At 44.0% G+C, this 19,865-nt stretch overlaps 1 protein-coding gene across 3 annotated transcripts; it reads right to left on the bottom strand.

The window, feature by feature from the left end:
• Nucleotides 1-6,455: 6,455 nt before the first annotated feature.
• On the bottom strand, nt 6,456-12,655 carry LOC132208261 (uncharacterized). 3 transcript variants are annotated; one of them, XR_009444350.1, is made up of 3 exons: nt 12,572-12,655; nt 12,367-12,461; nt 6,456-7,369 (listed from the first exon to the last, which is right to left on the bottom strand). XR_009444350.1 is itself a non-coding variant. In XM_059643927.1 (2 exons), exons 1-2 carry the CDS (start codon nt 10,279-10,281, stop codon nt 7,151-7,153), a joined length of 651 nt encoding a protein of 216 aa, XP_059499910.1. In that variant the 5' UTR covers nt 10,282-10,781; the 3' UTR covers nt 6,456-7,150. The 3 variants fall into 3 exon arrangements, 1 of the variants encoding a protein (XP_059499910.1); XR_009444349.1 differs by lacking the exon at nt 12,572-12,655 and having other exon boundaries at nt 12,367-12,564; XM_059643927.1 differs by lacking the exons at nt 12,367-12,461; nt 12,572-12,655 and adding an exon at nt 9,850-10,781.
• Nucleotides 12,656-19,865: the final 7,210 nt, after the last annotated feature.

Here is a 19,865-nt window from a genome sequence, read left to right as displayed (position 1 = left end):
TTTGTAAGCCTCATTGTTCAATCATCGGTTTCTAACTGGAGAGTAACTAGCATATTTGATTAATTGCAGGATGTCCTCTTCAATTAAATGTTAGGCGCATAATTAATTTTATTACCTTACTTCAGTCAAAATAAGTTTAACTGTTCAGAAGATAGAAGCAGAGAAGATAGAAGGATCAGGAGGGCATTTGGCCCTTTGAGCTTGGTCCACCATTCATCACAAGCATGGCTGATCATTCAAATCAATAGCCTAATCTTGCTTTCTCCCCATAACCTTTGATCTCATTTCCCCCAAGCGCTATATCTAGCTGCCTCTTGAATACATTCATTGTTTTAGCATCAATTACTTCCCGTGGCAATGAATTCCGCAGGCTCACCACTCTTTGGGTGCAGAAATGTCTCCTCATCTCCATCCTAAATCGTCTCCCCCGAATCCTCAGACTGTGACCCCTGATTGAACACATCTACCATCAGGAACACCCTCCCTGCAATTATCCTGTCTCGTCCTGTTCGAATTTTATAAGTCTCCATGAAATCGCCCCTCAAAGAAACTGAGCTTCAGCGAAAACAATCCTAACCCAGTCAATATCTCCTCATATGTCAGTCCTGCCATCACTTGAATTGGCCTGGTAAACCTTCATTTCACTCCCGTGAGAGCAAGAGCACCCGTCCTCAGAAAAGGAGACCAAAACTGCACTGAACATTCTAGCTGTAGCCTCACCAATGCCTGTATAACTGTGACAACACATCCCTGCTCTTGATCAAGTTCGATTGAAATTCATTACCCAAGCCATTTTCCTGGTATCTGAAGACATTTGCTTCTTTCCCATATTAGCCCCAATACCTCAAGCAGTGGCCAGGCTATCAAACGCAGTTTTATTGAAATATTCATAGAAAAAGATACAAAAATCTCCAAGAGAAGCTTTCTAATTATTAATCTTACCTAAACTTTCTTTTCACTGAATCTCCATCAGCAAAAAGAGTGAACTTAATCCCTTTCGACTCCTCCACCATTCAATGCAAAGAGGACTGATGCTTATTCCAAATTGCTCGAAGACTTTAACAAAAATCTAACACTGCAGTTTTAAAATGTATAGTTGGTCCTTAGTATCCATAACCTGTTGGAGAAAGTTCTACATTTTAATGCTCCATATTGCTGTCACACTGATATTTCTGTCATCGGCTCAATGCACTCTTCCAATGATGCTAAATGTCAGCTCCAAGAAAGCAGCACACCTTTCAATTCAGCACTTTACAGTTTTCTGGATTCACCATCGAGACTAACAATTAGTGTGTGAATGCTGCCCCCTATTCTGTTCTCTTTGTTTGTTTCAACTTGTTTCTTTGTCAGCTGCATACCTGTCCCAGCCACATCTTTTGTTTCTGTTTCCTTCACAGCCCCAATTCCATTCCCCATGGCCTTGAGAGGCGAATTAATGTTGTGTTCCCTGCTCGTCTAGTGGTTAGGATTTGGTGCTCTCACAGCCCTTTCCCAGGTTCAGTCCTCATTCAGGGATTTGTTGTTCTTGTACAAACTGATAAATCCCAGGAATTCTTCACAGTGACAACAGCATAAACAGTGTAACTCCATCTGAATCACTGTGGGTTTTACTTCAGAGATGAAATCAACACGCTACACCGGGAACAAATCACATATTTGTCCACTCCTGAGTATTTAGCTGCTCCTAAATACTGGCCACAGGACTACATAAGCCCTGCTCATATTGAAACAAGACTAATAGACTAATAACTAGAAAGCTTCTCTTAGGAGCTTGACAGCTTCTTGTCAAAGTTGTTTCCCCTTCTGGGACAATCTTAGAACAGAAAATAGAATCTCAGAACGAGGTTCACACATTTCAGACAGAGCTGAGGAGGAATTTCTTCTCTCTGAGAGTTATGAATTTGTGGCATTCTTGACTGCAGAGAGCTGTCGAGACTGGCACATTAAGTCAGATTTCTAATCAGTAAGGGACTCTAGTGGGGAAGGTCAGGACAACGGTGTTGAGAATTACCAGATCACCCGTAATCTAATTGAACAAACCATGACTCAAAGCCTGAAAATACATTTCACTGGAGTGGCTGACGGTGGGTAAAATAACAGAAAGTTCCAGCACAGATAGAAGGGCATACTGAAGCAACTACCTGAGAACAAATGTGTTTCTTTTTTGCCAGTGAAATTCACCTAATCTCAAAGTGGGGGCCACTGAAGTGCAGCAGTGATGGTGATGTTCCTGTTAACACCACAACTCTGCAGCATGTGAACACTAGCAGGTCAATGGTGTAATGAGTAACACATCTGACTGCAGATCTTAGGTTTGTAGGTTCAACACCTACCTGACTTGTGTGCAGTTTGCAGGTTTCCCATCAGGAAATGCCACTGAGAACATCAGAGTCCAAAAGATGGGTGTTGGGAATTGCAAGTTGCACATGAGCAGCTTGTGGGGTGATGTCAACTTCCCTTTCTGTGAGACTGCTGGGACGTTGACTCTGGCATTCTTGATGATATTTACTTATCTGAGACATTGAAAGGATTCTTGTTTCTGCATATCAGGAATTCAAATCTCACCTTCGCTTGAGCATAGTGAGAAAACTGATATGAGAACTAACTCTGTTCTCGTATTTGTAATATACAGGAGAGCTTGTTAAGGACGGAACTTGGTTGTATTTTCTGTTAATTTGATTCAACAGACAGCAAAGTCAGGCATATTGTCTGATGAAGGGTCTCGGCCCAAAATGTCAGCTTTTGTGCTCCTGAGATGCTGCTTGCCTGCTGTGTTCATCCAGCTCCACACTTTGCTATCAGGCATATTGTGTGCTCTGATTAGACTGTGGTGACCCAGGGAGTCCTGGGGATTGAGAATCAGTGCACAACCCCCCCCCCCCACCCCCACCCAATGGGAAGGTGATGGCCTAGTGGTATTATCGCTGGACTGTTAACCCAGTGACCCTGAGAATGTTCTGGGGCCTGGGTTTGATTCCCACCGTGGCCCATGGTGGAATTTGAATTCAATAAATATCTGAAATTAAGAAGCGAATGATGACAGTGAATCCATAGCCAATTGTCAGGAAAACCCATCTGGTTGACTACTGTCCTTTTAGGAAGGAAACTGCCATCCTTCCTGGTCTGGCCTACATATGACTCCAAACCCACAGCAATGTGGTTGACTCTAAACTGTTTAGGAATGGACAATAAATGCTGCCGAGTCAGCGACACCCTCATCCTGTGGAAATACATTTCTAAGTGTCTTTCAAACAGTGTAACTGTGCTGACATCCACTACTTCCTCAGAAAGTTCATTCCATGTTAGAAAACGTATTTTTTAAAAATTTTCTCCTCTCACCTTAAAAATATGCCCGCTTGTCTTGAAACCCCCATCCTTGGAAAATGGCACCTACCATTAATCCTGATTTTATAAACCCAATAAGGTCACCCCTCAACATCCAATGCGCCAGAGAAAGCAGTCCCAGCGTATCCAGTCTTCCTCTGTAACTGACATTCCATGCTAGCAACATCCTGGTAAATCTCTTCTGAACCCTCCCTAGTTTAATAACACTCTTTCTTCCTGTTCTTTAGTATCATTCTTTGTTCACTCAAATTTGTACAATCTTCTGACCTACCACTGACCTTTGTAAATGGGTGCAGTGTTTCTTTAAATTTGGAAGTATTCTTAACTTCATTATTTAGTCACTTTCTGACTGGGATACATTGTTGCTAAGATTTGGTAAATGTCTTCTTGAAGGTCTGCCAGTATACCGCTACAGTCAAACCCAGTTTCTCCATACTGTCACACTTTCCTGTATTTAGATTTCAAATGCTGTTCTTAGAAATGTAAGAAAATCCCCAAACCTGCCTTATGTATTTTCATGCCCCTAACCATGGACCAAATAAGATGAGAATACCTATGAGCTGTGACTATCACCTGGAACAAACTGTCCAGGTAACTTTCTCCCTGATATTTTGCAGCATTTGTAATATAACATCTAATTCAATGATTATGGGCTGAGGTTCCTCTAGCCGCAGATGCTTATTGAAGATATATCAGTCTGGGATCACACCAGTCTCCAGGAGTTCCCACATCCTGAAGTCACAACACATCACCTTCCCTACTACCTGATTGGGCTTTAAAAACTAATTATTTTATTTAAAATAAGTAAAATTTACTGCATCTACTTATGTTCTTCTTATTTATTATGGGTGTAATTAAACCAGGGGAGGAAATCCACCAAATAATTATAGAATGGGATTAACTTGGTCACACAGCACCACAAACAAACAAGGAGACAGACAGTTCTGACATTTCAAGAGTGCAAAAGGACTTGTTCAATTTTTCTTCCTTCACATGTACAAATTTTGAAACTTTAAAGCGTTCCTTCCATATTCAACACATTTAAACTGAAGAAAGGTTATTTTAAATAGGTTGAAAATTAACAGTAATTCAGTTAATTCTTCTGCATTCTTCATAGTTCTCATGACCCCACTAAAAACATTATCTCATTGATTTCAGTCTGTTCCTGCACACAATGTGTGGTGAATTCAAAGCAGACAAGGGAGAGGGAAGGAAGAGACTGGAGTGGAAAAATGAAATTGTATAAATGCTCGAATATTTAGATTTCAGCCGACGAGGGCCAAGATTAACAGATTCACTACAAGAACAGGTTTAAAAAAGATCCAGCAGAGCACCAAGGTCCCACGAGCAAACACTGCTGCTGCTGCATGCAGACCTGAGAGTTCAACACAGCAAGGGAAATGAGCAGCAACGCTCTCAGGGAACAAAGAGGGCGTTGGGTGAACAGGACCCGAATTCCCTCTCATTTTCATTCCGGTTGTGCAGGCCTCCAGGGATGGTGCACGCTCATGACTTCCAAAACTGGAAGTCAATGCCTCAGTCAGACCACTTAAGCTTGGAGTGACTGCACTCACACAGTTTAGTGGGAATGTCAACAGGAATTGCAGAACACAGATTTTGGGAGATCTCACATTTCCACACGGGTCTGGGGTGAACGTGAGAAGGTGATCAGGAATGCATTGCAATTATCAAGTTTAACATGGGTACAGACAAGGATTTCAGGATCAGATGAGCTGGGCTGAGGTGGAGATGGCTGGCTTTATGGAAATTAGAATATCTGGTGTGAGTGAAAGGATGGTTTTGTGATTGAAAATTCATCTTCATGTCAAATCTGTGACTGAGACTATGAGCAGTGTAGTTCAGCCTTACTCTCAGGAAAGAGTTACAGGTTCAGATTTTGAGAATGGAATGTGTAGCAGTAACTGAAGAAAATGGATTGTTCTTTCAAACGTTTCCCTGGAGGACATTTCAGCTTTTCCAGTATTAGGTGTGGGATCATTGAATAACAATAGAGGAATAGACAGGGCTGGTGATGAGTTAGAACGGGTAGTTGTCAGTGACCATGTGAAAACTAACAAAATGCTTCTGGATGATGTTTAAAAGTGGCAGCGTGTAGGCGAGAAATAGGAGGGACCGAGAACAGCTCTTTGGTGAACACCAAGTTCAAGTCTTTGCAAATACCATGAAATCTAGGCTTTTCAAAAAAAATTGGGAAGATGAAATTTTAAGGGACAGTGAACTTTAACATTATTAGCAAATATGTTTCGTGAGAATAGGTCAGTGGAACGAACATGGGCCTCATGGGCAAGACAAGCTCTGACAGGAGAGAAACTGGAGAAAGCTGGGGATCCGGGGTCAGGCTAGAAGCACTTGACAAGCAGTTTGACCCAATGAGTTCGAGGAAGGGAGGGGAGCAGCAGAGGCAGCCAATCAGATTGTCTCAATTGTACTGGGGTCTCAGCTCCTTGAACGTCTCACCCGTGTCATGAGAAGAAAGAGGGAGAGCCTTCAAAAGGGACTCACTTGTGTTCGAGCTATGAAAAAGACTCAACACACTGGGTTTAACACTAAGCTAATTCATGTGAGTTTTTATTCTGAATATTTGCATTTAAAACTTCTGGAATTTATTAACACCAGTAGAAAAAAGACAAAATGAGAAAATGAATGTGTCTCGCATCTGATTAACAGGAAATCCAACTCCTGTAGTCACTAATGAACTCACTGGCGTCTCAGAAGGTGAAAGGTCTGAGTGAATCTTCTCATGCTCAGACCAAGTGAACAGCTTCCCTATTGTGTGAACACACTGATGCGCAGTGAGACAGACGATTGCCTGAGGCCAGCCCTGCAACAAGAGCACCTGAATGGTCTTTCCTCTGTGAGTAAATACATTGGCGGAAAATCAGACCCATTTTCCAGAGCAATTTTCCCAGTCTGGGCAGAGGCAACTGATCAGATGGTCTTCATCTCAGTGACAATGGAGCTTTCATACTTCTTGTTAAAGGTGAGGGTGGAGGGGAGTGGGACAGCAATTGAAAGGGAATCCCCTGTGTTAGAGACAATAAGAAGATGAAACACTGTGTTTTACACAAAACTGGTTTATTCGATACGTATCTACATTAACATATACCTGAACAGGTGGTTATTAATATCAGCAGAAACAGATCACAATGAACCTGGTTAATTCCTGAACGCGGTTAATAGTAAAGCCCAATCACTGCAGTTTCTTGTGAACTCTCTGGTCACTCAGCAGATATGACACCTGTGTGATTCCCTTCCCACAGCTGGGGCAGGTGAATGGTCACTGCACAGTGTGAATGTGCTGGTGCCTCAGCAGATGGGGTGACTGACTGACTTCCCTCCCACGGTCAGAGCAGGTAAAGGGCTTCTCCCTAATGTGAACGTAATGGTATACAGTGAGCCGAGATGATCACTGAAATGTTGTCCCACAGTCAGGACACCCAAACAGTCTCTTTCAGTGTGAGCACATTGATGGAGCATTAGTTCCCCAGACCTTTCATAGCACTTCCTGCAGACTGGGCATTTAAAAGGTCACTCATCAGTGTGAACTTGCCGGTGTGTCACCAGGTTTGAAGAATTGATAAATCTCTTTCCACACTCTGTGGGGGTGAACAGCCTCTTGCCACACTCTGGTGTGTCAGCAGGGTGGATGATTTGAGTGAGTCTCTCTCCACACTCAGAACAGGTGAATGGCTTCTTCCTGGTGTAACTACGCTGATGATTTTTCAGTACTGATGGATGAAAGAAGTCTTTACCACAATCCCCTCATCTCCATGGCTTCTAATCATTATGAGTGTGTTACATTCTGATAAGCCAGATGATTGATTGAAGCCTTACCCAAAAACAGAACCAGTTTCTCCCCACTGGGAACAGTGCTTTCTCCTTCCATGTCCAATATTCTGTTGTATTCAGGTTGTGATACGTTTGGTAACTCTCTCAGATCCTGAGTGACGTTTGGTTTCAGTTTGTAAACTGCAAAATCTCCTCTTCTGAAAACCATGTTCAGCTGATTTGGATGAAACAAGGAGAGTGAGACAGAAACCATAAAATCAAAATGGTAGGTTATAAAATGTGAACTGGATGAATCTTGTAATTTGCAGAGTAGAAGTTGATAGCAGAACACTAAAAACAATTTCTGACTATTAACAATTCTGTGAGAAAATCAAGTTGGTCAGTCAAAAGCACACGGTCAGGGGATAGGCAGTGGTGAAAGTCTAATTAAGGCACAATTAGCAGATGTAACAGTAAAACACAAAACAGAGCTAAAATGCAGGGACAGAAGTTAGACAATTGCAGACAGAAGATCTAGGACAGTAGAGATGAAATACAGCAATGGTGAACATGAATTCAGAGCCAGATTAAAGGAGTCACATCAGCCCTGGACCATGCAAACTCTCACAGATAACAGAACACAGCAGTACCAACTCAAAATTTGCTGAATAGTCCATTATGCTCAGCTCTGAAACAATTTCGCTGCTTCCTATATTACAGTCTCCTGCTGGAACTTGCAACTGGAAATATGTCAGAGCACTGTAAACAGAGGATCCAATTCAACACATTACCCTGTTATCCATGCGTTTTTACTTTTGACCAGTTTGCTGTGTGGGATCTTGTCAAATATCCTAACAAAATCTATGAAAACAATATCCACTTCACTACCCACACTGAGACTCCTTACCAATTTCTCAAAGAATTCAGTCAAATTGCTCAAGTATGACCTTCCCTCATCAAAGCAATGCTGACTATCCCGGACAAGTTCATGCATTTCTAACTGACAGTTTCTCTGATCTCTCAGGATTGATTCTTACAGTTTGCCCACCACCAAAGTAAGAGTGACTGGCCTATAGTTGTATGGCATTTCCTTTGTACTTGTTTTAAACAACAACACCACATTTGCATTCCTCCAGCCCCTTGGCACCTCACCTGAGTCAAGTGAAGATTGAAAATTAATCCTCACAACATCTGCTATTTCCTTCAACACGCCAGGGAACTATCTATCTGGGCCTGGTGACTCATCCACTTTCAATGATTCCAGCTCCTCTAACACTACCTCTCTCTATTTTGTCTTGTATTTCACACTACACCTTTTGGATTACTTTATCCACATCATTCCTTTCTTAGTGTGTGTAGCAGGGGGAGGTGGTGGGGTGGGGAGCAGAGCCCTGCAGTGGGTATGCCTAAACCAAACAGTGCCTCAGACTCTGTCTTGTTTTGCCAGAGGGAAATGAAGCAAAAGTGAGGGAACATCACCCACTTCCCGCTTTGGGAAATGCTTTAAAGTGTTGTCAACAAGTGACATCATCTCCAAATCTGACTTGAAACCAAGACAGCAACTGGAGCTTCTTCTTGATTCATGGTCAGTGATAACTTTTGTCCCTCACTCAGCAACACAAGAAATTGCTGTTTGCCTGCAGCAAGAATAATGTTTCTTTGTTTTGGAGACCAAACTTGCTCATAGATTTCATTGTGGCCTCACAAAACCCAACACAGCTGCTGTAAGACCACCTTGCTGCCATACTCAAACCCTTTTGAAATGAAGGAGAAAGTTCCATTTGCCTTCCTAACTGCTTGCTGCACCTACAAGCTTGTATTGAATGACTGGTGTACAAGCACACCCAGGTCCCTTTGTACATGAACATTTCCAAATTGACCACCACTCGAATTATACTCTGCCATTCTGAATTTGGTACCAAAGTGGATAACTTCACATTGATACTGCATCTGCTATGCATTTGCTACTCACTCAAATCATCTAAATTACTCTGAAGTCTCTTTATGTCCTGCTCACTCACAATCCCCCTTCTTTTGTGTCAACAAACCTAGAAATAGTACATTGGATTCGCACATACAAATCATTGATGTACACTTTGAACACATGAGGTCCAAGGGCACTGATCTTTGTGGTGTCCCAATTGTCAAAGCCTTAGACACTGAAAAAAGATCATTTATTTCTACTGTTTCCTGTCTGCTAACCAATTCACAATCGACACCAGTAAATTCCCAACAATCTTATGAACTTTGATTTTGCACACTAACTTCTTAAGTGGGACTTTATCACCAGCTTTGAGAAAATCCAAATGACCCCATCCACCGGGTTCTATCAGTTACATTTTCAAAAAACACTTTTGCAGATTTGTCTAACATGATTTACCCATCCGAAATTGACAGGCTTCAGGTCCAGTAGAAACGCTGACTTGCCTGGTCCCCAGCATAATAGGCAGTCAAAGATTATAGACATGGTCCATGGCAGCTCTTTCTCCACAGCACCCGAGATGGGCAATAAATGCTGATCCAGGCAGCACTGGCCACATCTCACCAACAAACATTTCATAACAAACAATCTAAGGCCCGCTGTTCAGCCCCATCCTTATTTTCAAATTCCTCCATGGTCTTCCTTCTTTGCTTCCACATGGTCCATACCTTTCCCCACAGACAGAACAGGCAAACCATAAACAGACAGAACAGTCAGAGGCTGATCATGGTCACCTTCTGATTCAGCAATTGCCGCCGGAGGGAGGGGGAGGGGCAGATCCCGAGCAGCTTCTCGCTCTGATTCGAGCCGCCCGCTGGTTGCCCCGGAAACCTTGGCAGCAGGAGGGGAACAATAGGTGGGGGCGGGGCTCCCGTGTCCACGTGCCTGAAACCTGAGACATCACCACGGAGCACAGCAATTCCTATTGGCTGCTTCAGTCCTGGGCTCACAATGCAGATGTTGTCTTTCCAGTGAAACCTCCTCCTCTGTGCAACATCTGGGAGCAAAGCAATGTCTCCTTCCTTTCCATTTCTTTCGTCTTCCTGAGTGGTAGGGTGGGGAAACTGTTCACTTGCAGCAAAGGAAGGGACAGGGAGTGAATCCAGGGAGGGTGCCGACACTGCAAATGTTGGTTCTGGTACGTCTCTTAAATTTACTGTCATCATTTGCTCTCTTAGCTTTACACATTTGTTTTCCTGCTAAAATGGTGGCCTCTTTCCTCATGTTCATGTTTGCATGATTTCTATTAGAGATGATCAAGATTTAGGGGACAGCAAATTGATGAGCAATAAAAGCCAAAATGTGATTTTCGTTCCTCATAATTTGCAGCACCATACATTAGAGCCTCTCATTTGAGGTCTAACTGTGGAGTGAGCAACATGTAGCAAAATTGTCTTACAGCCAAAATCCCCATTTACAATCCAGGACTGTGTCATGGTGTATGTTGATGGGAAAAGGAAATAGCCTTCCTCCCCTGGCTAGTCAACTAATCACAAACTGTTTGATTAACAAATGAATTCAAGGACAGGATAACTTGTCCATGTATTGCTATTCACGAATCTAGATCAAATTCCATTTACCACTGATCAGCCTGTCTGTAAACTAAGGCTATCCATCTCATTATTTACCATCTATTACTTTTGCATCATCTGAACTAACTGATCAACCTTCATACATTCAAATCTGAGGCATTTACCTAAAACAAAAATAAGGGCCCAACATTGGCCACTCTGCCACACCAATGTGCACAGATTTGCGGTTAGAAACAAGAAAAAACCCACCTCTCTGCTTCCTGAACCTCAGCCAATTGTGGATCCAATTTGCTAAATTTCAATGGATTCTATGCGCACTTAGCTTTGCTTTCAGTCTCCCAAAAGCCTTGCTGATGTCCAAAGAGATTAAATAAAAGTATTGGGAACAAAAACAAAGTTGCTGGAAAAGCTCAGCACTTCTTGCAGCAACTGCGAAGGAGAAAACAGAGTTAACGTTTTGGGTCCGGTGGCCCTTCAGAAGGGTCCCTTTGTGGTTAGTGGGGAATTAAGAACCTTGCAAGCACCCTGCTATTTCATCCTAACATCACAGGAGACATTTCACTTGACCTTGGATACTGACCTGCATTTAAACCTTCCAGACTACTCAGTACTTCCTCTCTCTCTCTGTGATAGTTTCTTCACATTCTATCACAGACCTTCTCCCTGATTCATCTATTTCACTAGTGAGCACTGACACAAAGTATTCATTTCGACCCAGGCCAACACTCTCTAGTTCTACGCACAGATACCTCTGTGGTCCTTAATGGACCTTACACATTCCCCCTTATCCTTTAACCATATGTCTACCTGTAAAACAACAGAGCATTTTGCTTCATTTCACTTGGCAGTATCAATTCATATTTCCCTTAGAGCTCTCCTTATCTCTCCATTTATGTTCCCTCTTGCACATGTACCTGAAAGTATCTACTTCCTGTGCACTATGGCCAAATCATATCTTATTAAAATCAACCAAGTTAGAACTTTGATTACAGGTCCATCCTTGTCCTTTTCCATAACAATCCCAAATCTTTTCAAAAGAGTTCTGATAACTGCCTGCAAAATTCTCCCCGCTGATACTTCAAGCACTTGTCCGCGTTGGTTGTCTGAAGTTAGGTCCCCTCTTTCCTCATTGGGGTTTCTACATCCTGGCTTCAAAAACTCGATCCGAAACTTGAGCTCTGATTTCTCTCCAAGATGCTGCCAGATCTGCAGAATGTTGTCAACAATTTCTTTTTTGTTTCTGATTTACAGCATCCCAGTTCTTTCCGTGTTTATTTTATACATCTCAATAGTTCCGGAAATGTTATGACCATTTCTAGCTCGACCAGGCTGCCAGGCAGTGAGTTTCAGTTTCCCCCCATTATCTGAGTGAAAAAAATCCGCTCAACTCATCAAAACTTCCCGCCGCTTACCATCAATCCATGTCGCCCGATACTGATTCCACCACTAAGCAGAAAGATTTGTTCTTGTTTTCTCTATTTCCCTCATAAATTTATACATGTCAGTCATGTCCCCCCCTTAGTCTACAACAAAACGGAAGTTGCTGGAAAAGTTCAGCAGGTCTGGCAGCATCTGGGAAGAAGATATAGCGTTTCGGGTCCGATGACCCTTCCTCGGTCTGTTCTGCTGGAAAGAAACTAACCCCAGTCTGTGAGGGCTGTATGGTCCCTGCTGACAACATTAGAATCTGTCCTGCTGGGCAGAACGATCTGTCATTACCTCAAAAACTAAACCGTCTTCTGTGAACCGAAACCAGCGCCGAGATTGACCACAGCCCCGCATCCGCCAGAGCTCCCTGAGTCAGCAGCGTGTAACTGGGGATTGGGAGAAAGGGGATGAGAGAGGGTTGGCGATATGATCTAACACACAGTGACCTACAGTTCACCTACATTACCGGGAAACCGACAGAGTTCTAAACACTCACCAACTCGACTGCAGGGAAACATTCACCAAGAAAAGGCGGAGCAGAGGCTGTTTCTGGACTGAAAAACACCCCCTACCTGTCAATCACAAATTTAGTCCCGCCCACTTCACAGAACTTGCAGTTTCCGGAAACTGAACTCAGACCTGCCCAAAAGCGGGGCGGTCCAAGGCGAGTACCACAGGGAGCCTCGCTGTGCTGTCCCCATTCTCTGACCCAGTTACGTGTCTTTATCCCGCGATTCCCAATCCAGTGACTCCCACTTTTCGCTGTTGACCCTGTATCCCGGTATAACCAACAAATTCCCTCCCCATTCCCCTGGTTATCTTGTAGTGTGTGTGTGTCAGACTGTGTCCCGCCTTGCTAAGTGTCTCTTGCATTTCACTGTTAGTCTTTCAGCTTCGAACCATCAGCAGTGTTTTTTCGTTCTATAATCCTATCACACCGATTAAACATTATTAACAATTCAATTCATTGCTCCATATGTGTTTTATAACTTCCTTGAAATTGTGTTCAATTTTCGAGGGATTTTTCAGTTGGGGGAGGATTTAAATGTAATTGCAATGTAACCTGTTCCTCCGATTCGATCACGGCTGCTGGCACTGATGAAATCCTCACAAAACATCAATGGAAGGACTGCATCCACTGTACATCTGCCAATGTGGTATACTGCATCCACTGTACCCGGTGTGGCTACCTCTACATTGGGGAAACCAAGCGGAGGCTTGGGGACCGCTTTGCAGAATAGCTCCGCTCAGTTCGCAACAAACAACTGCACCTCCCAGTCGCAAACCATTTTCACTCCCCCTCCCATTCTTTAGATGACATGTCCATCATGGGCCTCCTGCAGTGCCACAATGATGCCACCCGAAGATTGCAGGAACAGCAACTCATATTCCGCCTGGGAACCCTGCAGCCTAATGGTATCAATGTGGACTTCACCAGTTTCAAAATCTCCCCTTCCCCCACCGCATCCCTAAACCAGCCCAGTTCATCCCCTCCCCCCACTGCACCACACAACCAGCCCAGCTCTTCCCCTCCACCCACTGCATCCCAAAACCAGTCCAACCTGTCTCTGCCTCCCTAACCTGTTCTTCCTCTCACCCATCCCTTCCTCCCACCCCAAGCCGCACCCCTTTCTACCTACTTACCTCATCCCACCTCCTTGACCTGTCCGTCTTCCCTGGACTGACCTATCCCCTCCCCACCTCCCCACCTATACTCTCCTCTCCACCTATCTTCTTTTCTTTCCATCTTTGGTCCGCCTCCCCCTCTCTCCCTATTTATTCCAGAACCCTCACCCCATCCCCCTCTCTGATGAAGGGTCTAGGCGCGAAACATCAGCTTTTGTGCTCCTGATATGCTGCTTGGCCTGCTGTGTTCATCCAGCCTCACATTTTATTATCAATGGAAGGAAGGTGCGTGGAAGGTGGAAGACAGAAGGAGAACAGATATCATGTGGTCAGTTCAGTTATAGATTTCAATGTTCCTCCAGGCTGTAAAGTGACGAAGTGGCGTAAAAGAAAACAAAAAGAAAACAGAAAGAGATATGCAACCAGACAGCAGATGAGATTAAAAAAAAACTTATTCAAAATTTTAGGGGGTTGATACCCTGCTGATGGAGATAGATCGTTTTCTGCCTTGTATGTCTGGGCATTATTATCGACATCTGATTAAAATATGAACTGGAGCAGAACAACAATTGTAATACACAGAAATAAAGTCAATTTGACAAGCGAGTCGCTAACCCTCCAACTCTGGCAACATCCTTGTCAATCCTCAGCCCTTTCACAACATCCTTCCTATAGCAGTGAGACCAGAACTGCACACCATTCAGTCATGACGGAATGGCACAATTCTGTTCGGATGCATTATGGTCTTGTGATCTGAACACTCAGCAAAACCAGCACAGTTTGAACTGACATATCAAACATGGGGAAAGGCATAGCAGCAAAGTAGTAGACTAATGGTCACTGTTTCAGGTCAATCTCTTCAGAATGAACATTTCCCATTCTGTCGAACATCCTCCCCACTCATCCACAATCACAGCCTGCCTGGACTGGCAATAAGCATTATCTTCTTTTGTGATTACACTTGTCAGGCAGGAGCAGGCTTGGCAGCAGAGCTGGGCTGTGAAGCAACAATCAACTTTATTGAAACAGAGTCAGTAGAAGGTGATCTGCTGTCAGGCAAACTGCAGTGATAAATGCAGACAACAACTTACACTCAAACAGTTGTACTGTTCCTGTCAGTGGCTAAACAACAGTGTTAAAAGGACTTCTGGTAGTTTTTGCAGCCTTGATCTTCAAAGTGTCTGTCTTGGGCCTTCATCTTCTGATTCTGGTTGGTCTCCACTGCACAGACACAGATCTATTTTATCCTGGTTCTTATCTGATTAACTCCCCACTGTGCCCAGTCACAGTTCATATAAGCAACACTGACCTTCGTCAACCTCGTGATCTTCTGCATATTTATGCCTGTGCTGTTTTCCTCTTAACTCAGGGCTGCTACATCTATAATCCTTTATTTCACCAGCACTTCTGTACTCACTGACAAAAGAACTGCAAGAGCTTTCTTTAACTGTTACCTACACAAAACAGTTTCAAATCTGACTTAAAGTCCCAGCATGTCTAACTTGGCATCTTTTTGAACTTTTACTTTTTATGTTTTGTTTATCTACTGTCCTGCATGTCCATGAAGACCTCACCAACCTTTACAGATGCACCATACAAAGCATCCTATCGGGTGCATAATGGCCTGGTGCAACAACTGCTCAGCCCAAGGGCATAAGAAACTGCAGAAAGTTGTGTGCACAGCACGAATCATCACAGAAGCCAAACTCTTATCCAGAGAATAACAGGTGTAGAGCTGGATGAACACAGCAGCCAAGCAGCATCATAGGAGCAGGAAAGCTGACATTTCGGGCCGAGACCCTTCTTCAGAAATGGGGGAGGGAAAGGGAGTTCTGAAATAAATAGGGAGAGAGGGGGAGGCGGATTGAAGATGGATAGAGGAGATGATAGGTGGATAGGAGACAGGTCAAAGAGGCGGGGATGGAGCCTGTAAAAGGTGAGTATAGGTGGGGAGATAGGGAGGAGATAAGTCAGTCCAGGGAGGATGGACAGGGCAAGGGGGCAGGATGAGGTTAGTAGGTAGGAGATGGGGGTGGGGCTTGAGGTGGGAGGCGGGGATAGGCGGGAGGAAGGACAGGTTAGGGAGGCAGGGACGAGCTGGGCTGGTTTTGGGATGCAGTGGTGGGTGGGGAGATTTTGAAGCTGGTGAAGTCCACATTGATACCATTGGGCTGCAGGGTTCCCAAGCAGAATATGAGTTGGTGTTCCTGCAACCTTCGGGTGGCATCGTTGTGGCACTGCGGGAGGCCCAGGATGGACATGTCGTCTGAGGAATGGGAGGGGAGTTAAAATGGTTTGCAACTGGAAGGTGCAGTTGTTTAGTGCGAACCAAGCGTAAGTGTTCTGCAAAGCAGTCCCTAAGCCTCTGCTTGGTTTCCCCAATGTAGAGGAGGCCACAATGGCAACAGCCTCCTATCCATGGACTTCATTTACACTTCTCTTTGCTGCAGAAAGGCAGCCAACATCATCAATGACCCGTCCCATCTCGGTAATGCTCTCATCCAACTTCTTCCATTGGGCAGAAGATTGAACACACCCATCAAGGGGTTCAAGAACAGCTTCTTCTCTGCCATTATTCGACTGATGAATGGACTCTATAACTCCAAATAGTGTTGATCTTGCTTTGCACACCTCCTGTGCAGGCATAACCTTGCATGCCTTGCTCTGTCTATGCACACTTTGATCTGTAAATCATTGTTTGCTATGATCTGCCTGCACCACTCTCAAAAACACTTCACTGTACTTCGGTACACGAGACAACATAAATCAAAATCAAAACATTCTAATGGCAATCGATGATAGCTTTCAATAATCTTCAAAGTCAATGTTGAAACTCATCTTGTTGCTGACTTCATAAAATTGCAGGATGAAACCAGAGCAAGAGTGACCTGGCCCTCCAGATCTGAGCATGGATAAGGGTTAGAAGTGGTTCCAAAAAGGCATTTCAGGTGACTATTCAAAAAGGAAACTGAAAATTTTGTCAAGTGTCCCAAACCCCCGGCCTGTCCAAATTTGTACAGATGCACACTTAATCAATTCCAGTTTGTATTCCACATGCTGCATATTGCTTTGACCTGGTGCTCCTGTAAGTTTCAGCAAAGGTGCAGACAGTCTTCTCAAATCTTTGCTCTCACCGCTCAGATGCTTTTGATCTTCACTCAGAGTTTCAGGTCACCACATGGTCCTGGAAAAGACTCCCACTTCTCCTTGTGCAGGGGCAGACACAGTTATTGTGGGGCAAAGTGCTGTGACGGGAGATAGAGGTGGTATGTTAGGTGCTCCCTTGGTTTTGCAGTGAAAATAGTGAGAAGAGGAGAGCGTTTTATGTGACATTCCTTGCTCCCTGTCTCCTCTTCTGTAGCAGCATCCCAACAATACCATGACTCTGAGGTAGAGGCGATTACTGACATTTTGCAAGCCCATCGATACAAATATTGATCAGCCTGATTAAGGCATCAGAAATCTTCTGTACCTTTGTGGTCATGACTTGTAATGGATTGAGTGCAGAGTAATGCCTTAAGCTCCATGCGACATCCGTACTCTCCAATGACAGTCTCTGAAACCTTTGCCATCATTAAGGCCATATGTGTTTTTTACACTCCTGCAATTCCCCTTTCCAGATATTTTTCTGACCCACCCCACTTACAACACTCCAGGGTTGGAGCTGCTGACAACCCAAACTACGGAATTTCCTCCCTAAACCTCTCTTATTCTTTATGATACATCGTAAAATTGATATCTTTAATCGATGTTTTGCTCATCTGTGAAGCACCTCGAACATAGAACGTAGAACAATGCAGCACAGAACAGACCTTTCGGCCCTCGATGTTGCGCCGACTTGTGAACTAATCTAAGCCCCTTGCCCTATACTACCCCATCATTATTCATATGCTTATCCAAGGACTGTTTAAATGTCCCTAATGTGGCTGAGTTAACTACACTGGCAGGCAGGGTGTTCCATGCCCTTACCACTCTCTGAGTAAAGAACCTGCCTCTGACATCTGTCTTAAATCTAACACCCCTCAATTTGTAGCTATGTCCCCTTGTACAAGCTGAAGTCATCATCCTCGGAAAAAGGCTCTCACTGTCCACCCTATTTAATCCTCCGAACATCTTGTATGTCTCTATTAAATCCCCTCTTAGCCTCCTTCTCTCCAATGAGAGAACAGACCCGAGTCCCTCAGCCTTTCTTCATAGGGCCTATGCTCCAGACCAGGCAACATCCTGGTAAATCTCCTCTGCACCTTTTCCAATGATTCCACATCCTTCCTGTAATGGGGCGACCAGAATTGCACGCAATATTCCAAACGAGGCCACACTAGCATTTTCTACAGTTGCAGCATGACATCATGGCTCCGGAACTCAGTCCCTCTACCAATAAAACCTAATACACCGTAAGCCTTCTTAACAGCACTATCAACCTGGGTGGCAACTTTCAGGGATCTTAGTACATGGGCACCAAGATCCCTCTGCACAGCCACACTACCAAGAATCTTTCCATTGACCCGGTATTCTGCCTTCCTATTATTCTTGCCAAAGTGAATCACCTCACATTTAATCCATATTAAACTCCATTTGCCACCTTCCAGCCCAATTCTGCAGTTTATCCAAGTCTCCCTGCAACCCGCAACATTCTTCCACACTGTCCACCACTCCACTGACTTTAGTGTCATCTGCAAATTTACTAACCCATCCACCTATGCCTGCGTCCAAGTCATTTATAAAAATGACAAACAGCAGTGGTCCCAAAACAAATCCTTGAGGCACACCACTAGTAACTGGACTCCAGGCTGAATATTTTCCATCAACCACCACTCATTGCCTTCTTACAGAACGCCAGTTTCTAATCCAAACTGCTAATTCTCCCTCAATCCCGTGTCTCTGTATTCTCTTCAATAGCCTACCATGTGGAACCTTATCAAAGGCTTTACTGAAGTCCATGTACACCACGTCAACTGCCCTTCCCTCATCCACATGCTTGGTCACCTTCTCAAAAAACTCAATGAGTTTTGGGAGTCACAACCTGCCCTTGACGAATCCATGCTGACTATCTCCAATCAAATTGTTGCTTGCTAGATGATAATAAATCCTATCTCTTATAATCCTTCCCAAAATGTTTCCTATAACAGATGTAAGGCTCACACGTCTATAATTACCTGGGTCAGCCCCACTGCCCTTCTTGAACAAGGGCACATTTGCAATCCTCCAGACCTCTGGTACTGAACCTGTAGATAATGAGGACTCAAAGATCAAGGCCAAAGACTCCGCCACCTCCTCTCTGGCTTCCCAGACAATCCTCAGAAAAATCCCATCTGGCCCAGGGGATTTATCTACTTCACACCTTCTAGAATTGATCACACCTCCTCCTTACTAACCTTAATCCTTTCAATTCTAGTAGCCCGTAACTCAGTCACCTCCTCTACAATATTCTCCTGTTTCTCAGTGAAAACAGATGAGAAATAATCATTTAGCACCTCTCCAATCTCCACAGGGTCCACACACAACTTCCCACTTCTGTCTTTGACTGGCCCTATTCCTCCCCGAGACATCGTCTTATTCCTCACATACCTATAGAACGCTTTAGGGTTCTCCTTTATTCTACCTGCCAATGTCTGCTCATGTCCCTTCCTTGCTCTTCTTAACTCTCTCTTTAAATCCTTACTAGCTAATCTGTAACTCTCCATCGCCTCATCTGAACCATCTTGTCTCATCGTCACATATGCCTCCCTCTTCTGCTTAACAAGAGATACAATTTCTTTCGTAAACCACAGTTCCCTTACCTTATCGCTTCCTCCCTGCCTGACAGGGACATACTTATTAAGGACAGCAATATCTGTTCCATCAACCAGCTCCACATTTCGATTGTCCCCATCCCTTGCATTTTGCTAACCCATTCTATGCCTCCTAAGTCTTGCCTAATCGCATTATAATTGCCCTTCCCCAATCTATAACTCTTGCCCTGTGGCATACTCCTAAACCTTTCCATTGCTACAGTAAACATAACCAAATTATGGTCACTCTGTCCAAAGTGCTCACCTACCACTAAATCAAACACCTGGCCTGGTTCATTACCAAGTACCAGATCCAGTGTGGCCTCCCCTCTTGTCGGCCCTTCGACATACCGAGTCAGGAAACCCTCCTGCACACATTGGACAAAAACTGAT

Source organism: Stegostoma tigrinum, unplaced genomic scaffold (genome assembly GCF_030684315.1).
Source record: "Stegostoma tigrinum isolate sSteTig4 unplaced genomic scaffold, sSteTig4.hap1 scaffold_338, whole genome shotgun sequence".
Classification (NCBI taxonomy): Eukaryota; Metazoa; Chordata; class Chondrichthyes; order Orectolobiformes; family Stegostomatidae; genus Stegostoma; species Stegostoma tigrinum.
This window is presented reverse-complemented; position numbering and strand designations above follow the sequence as displayed.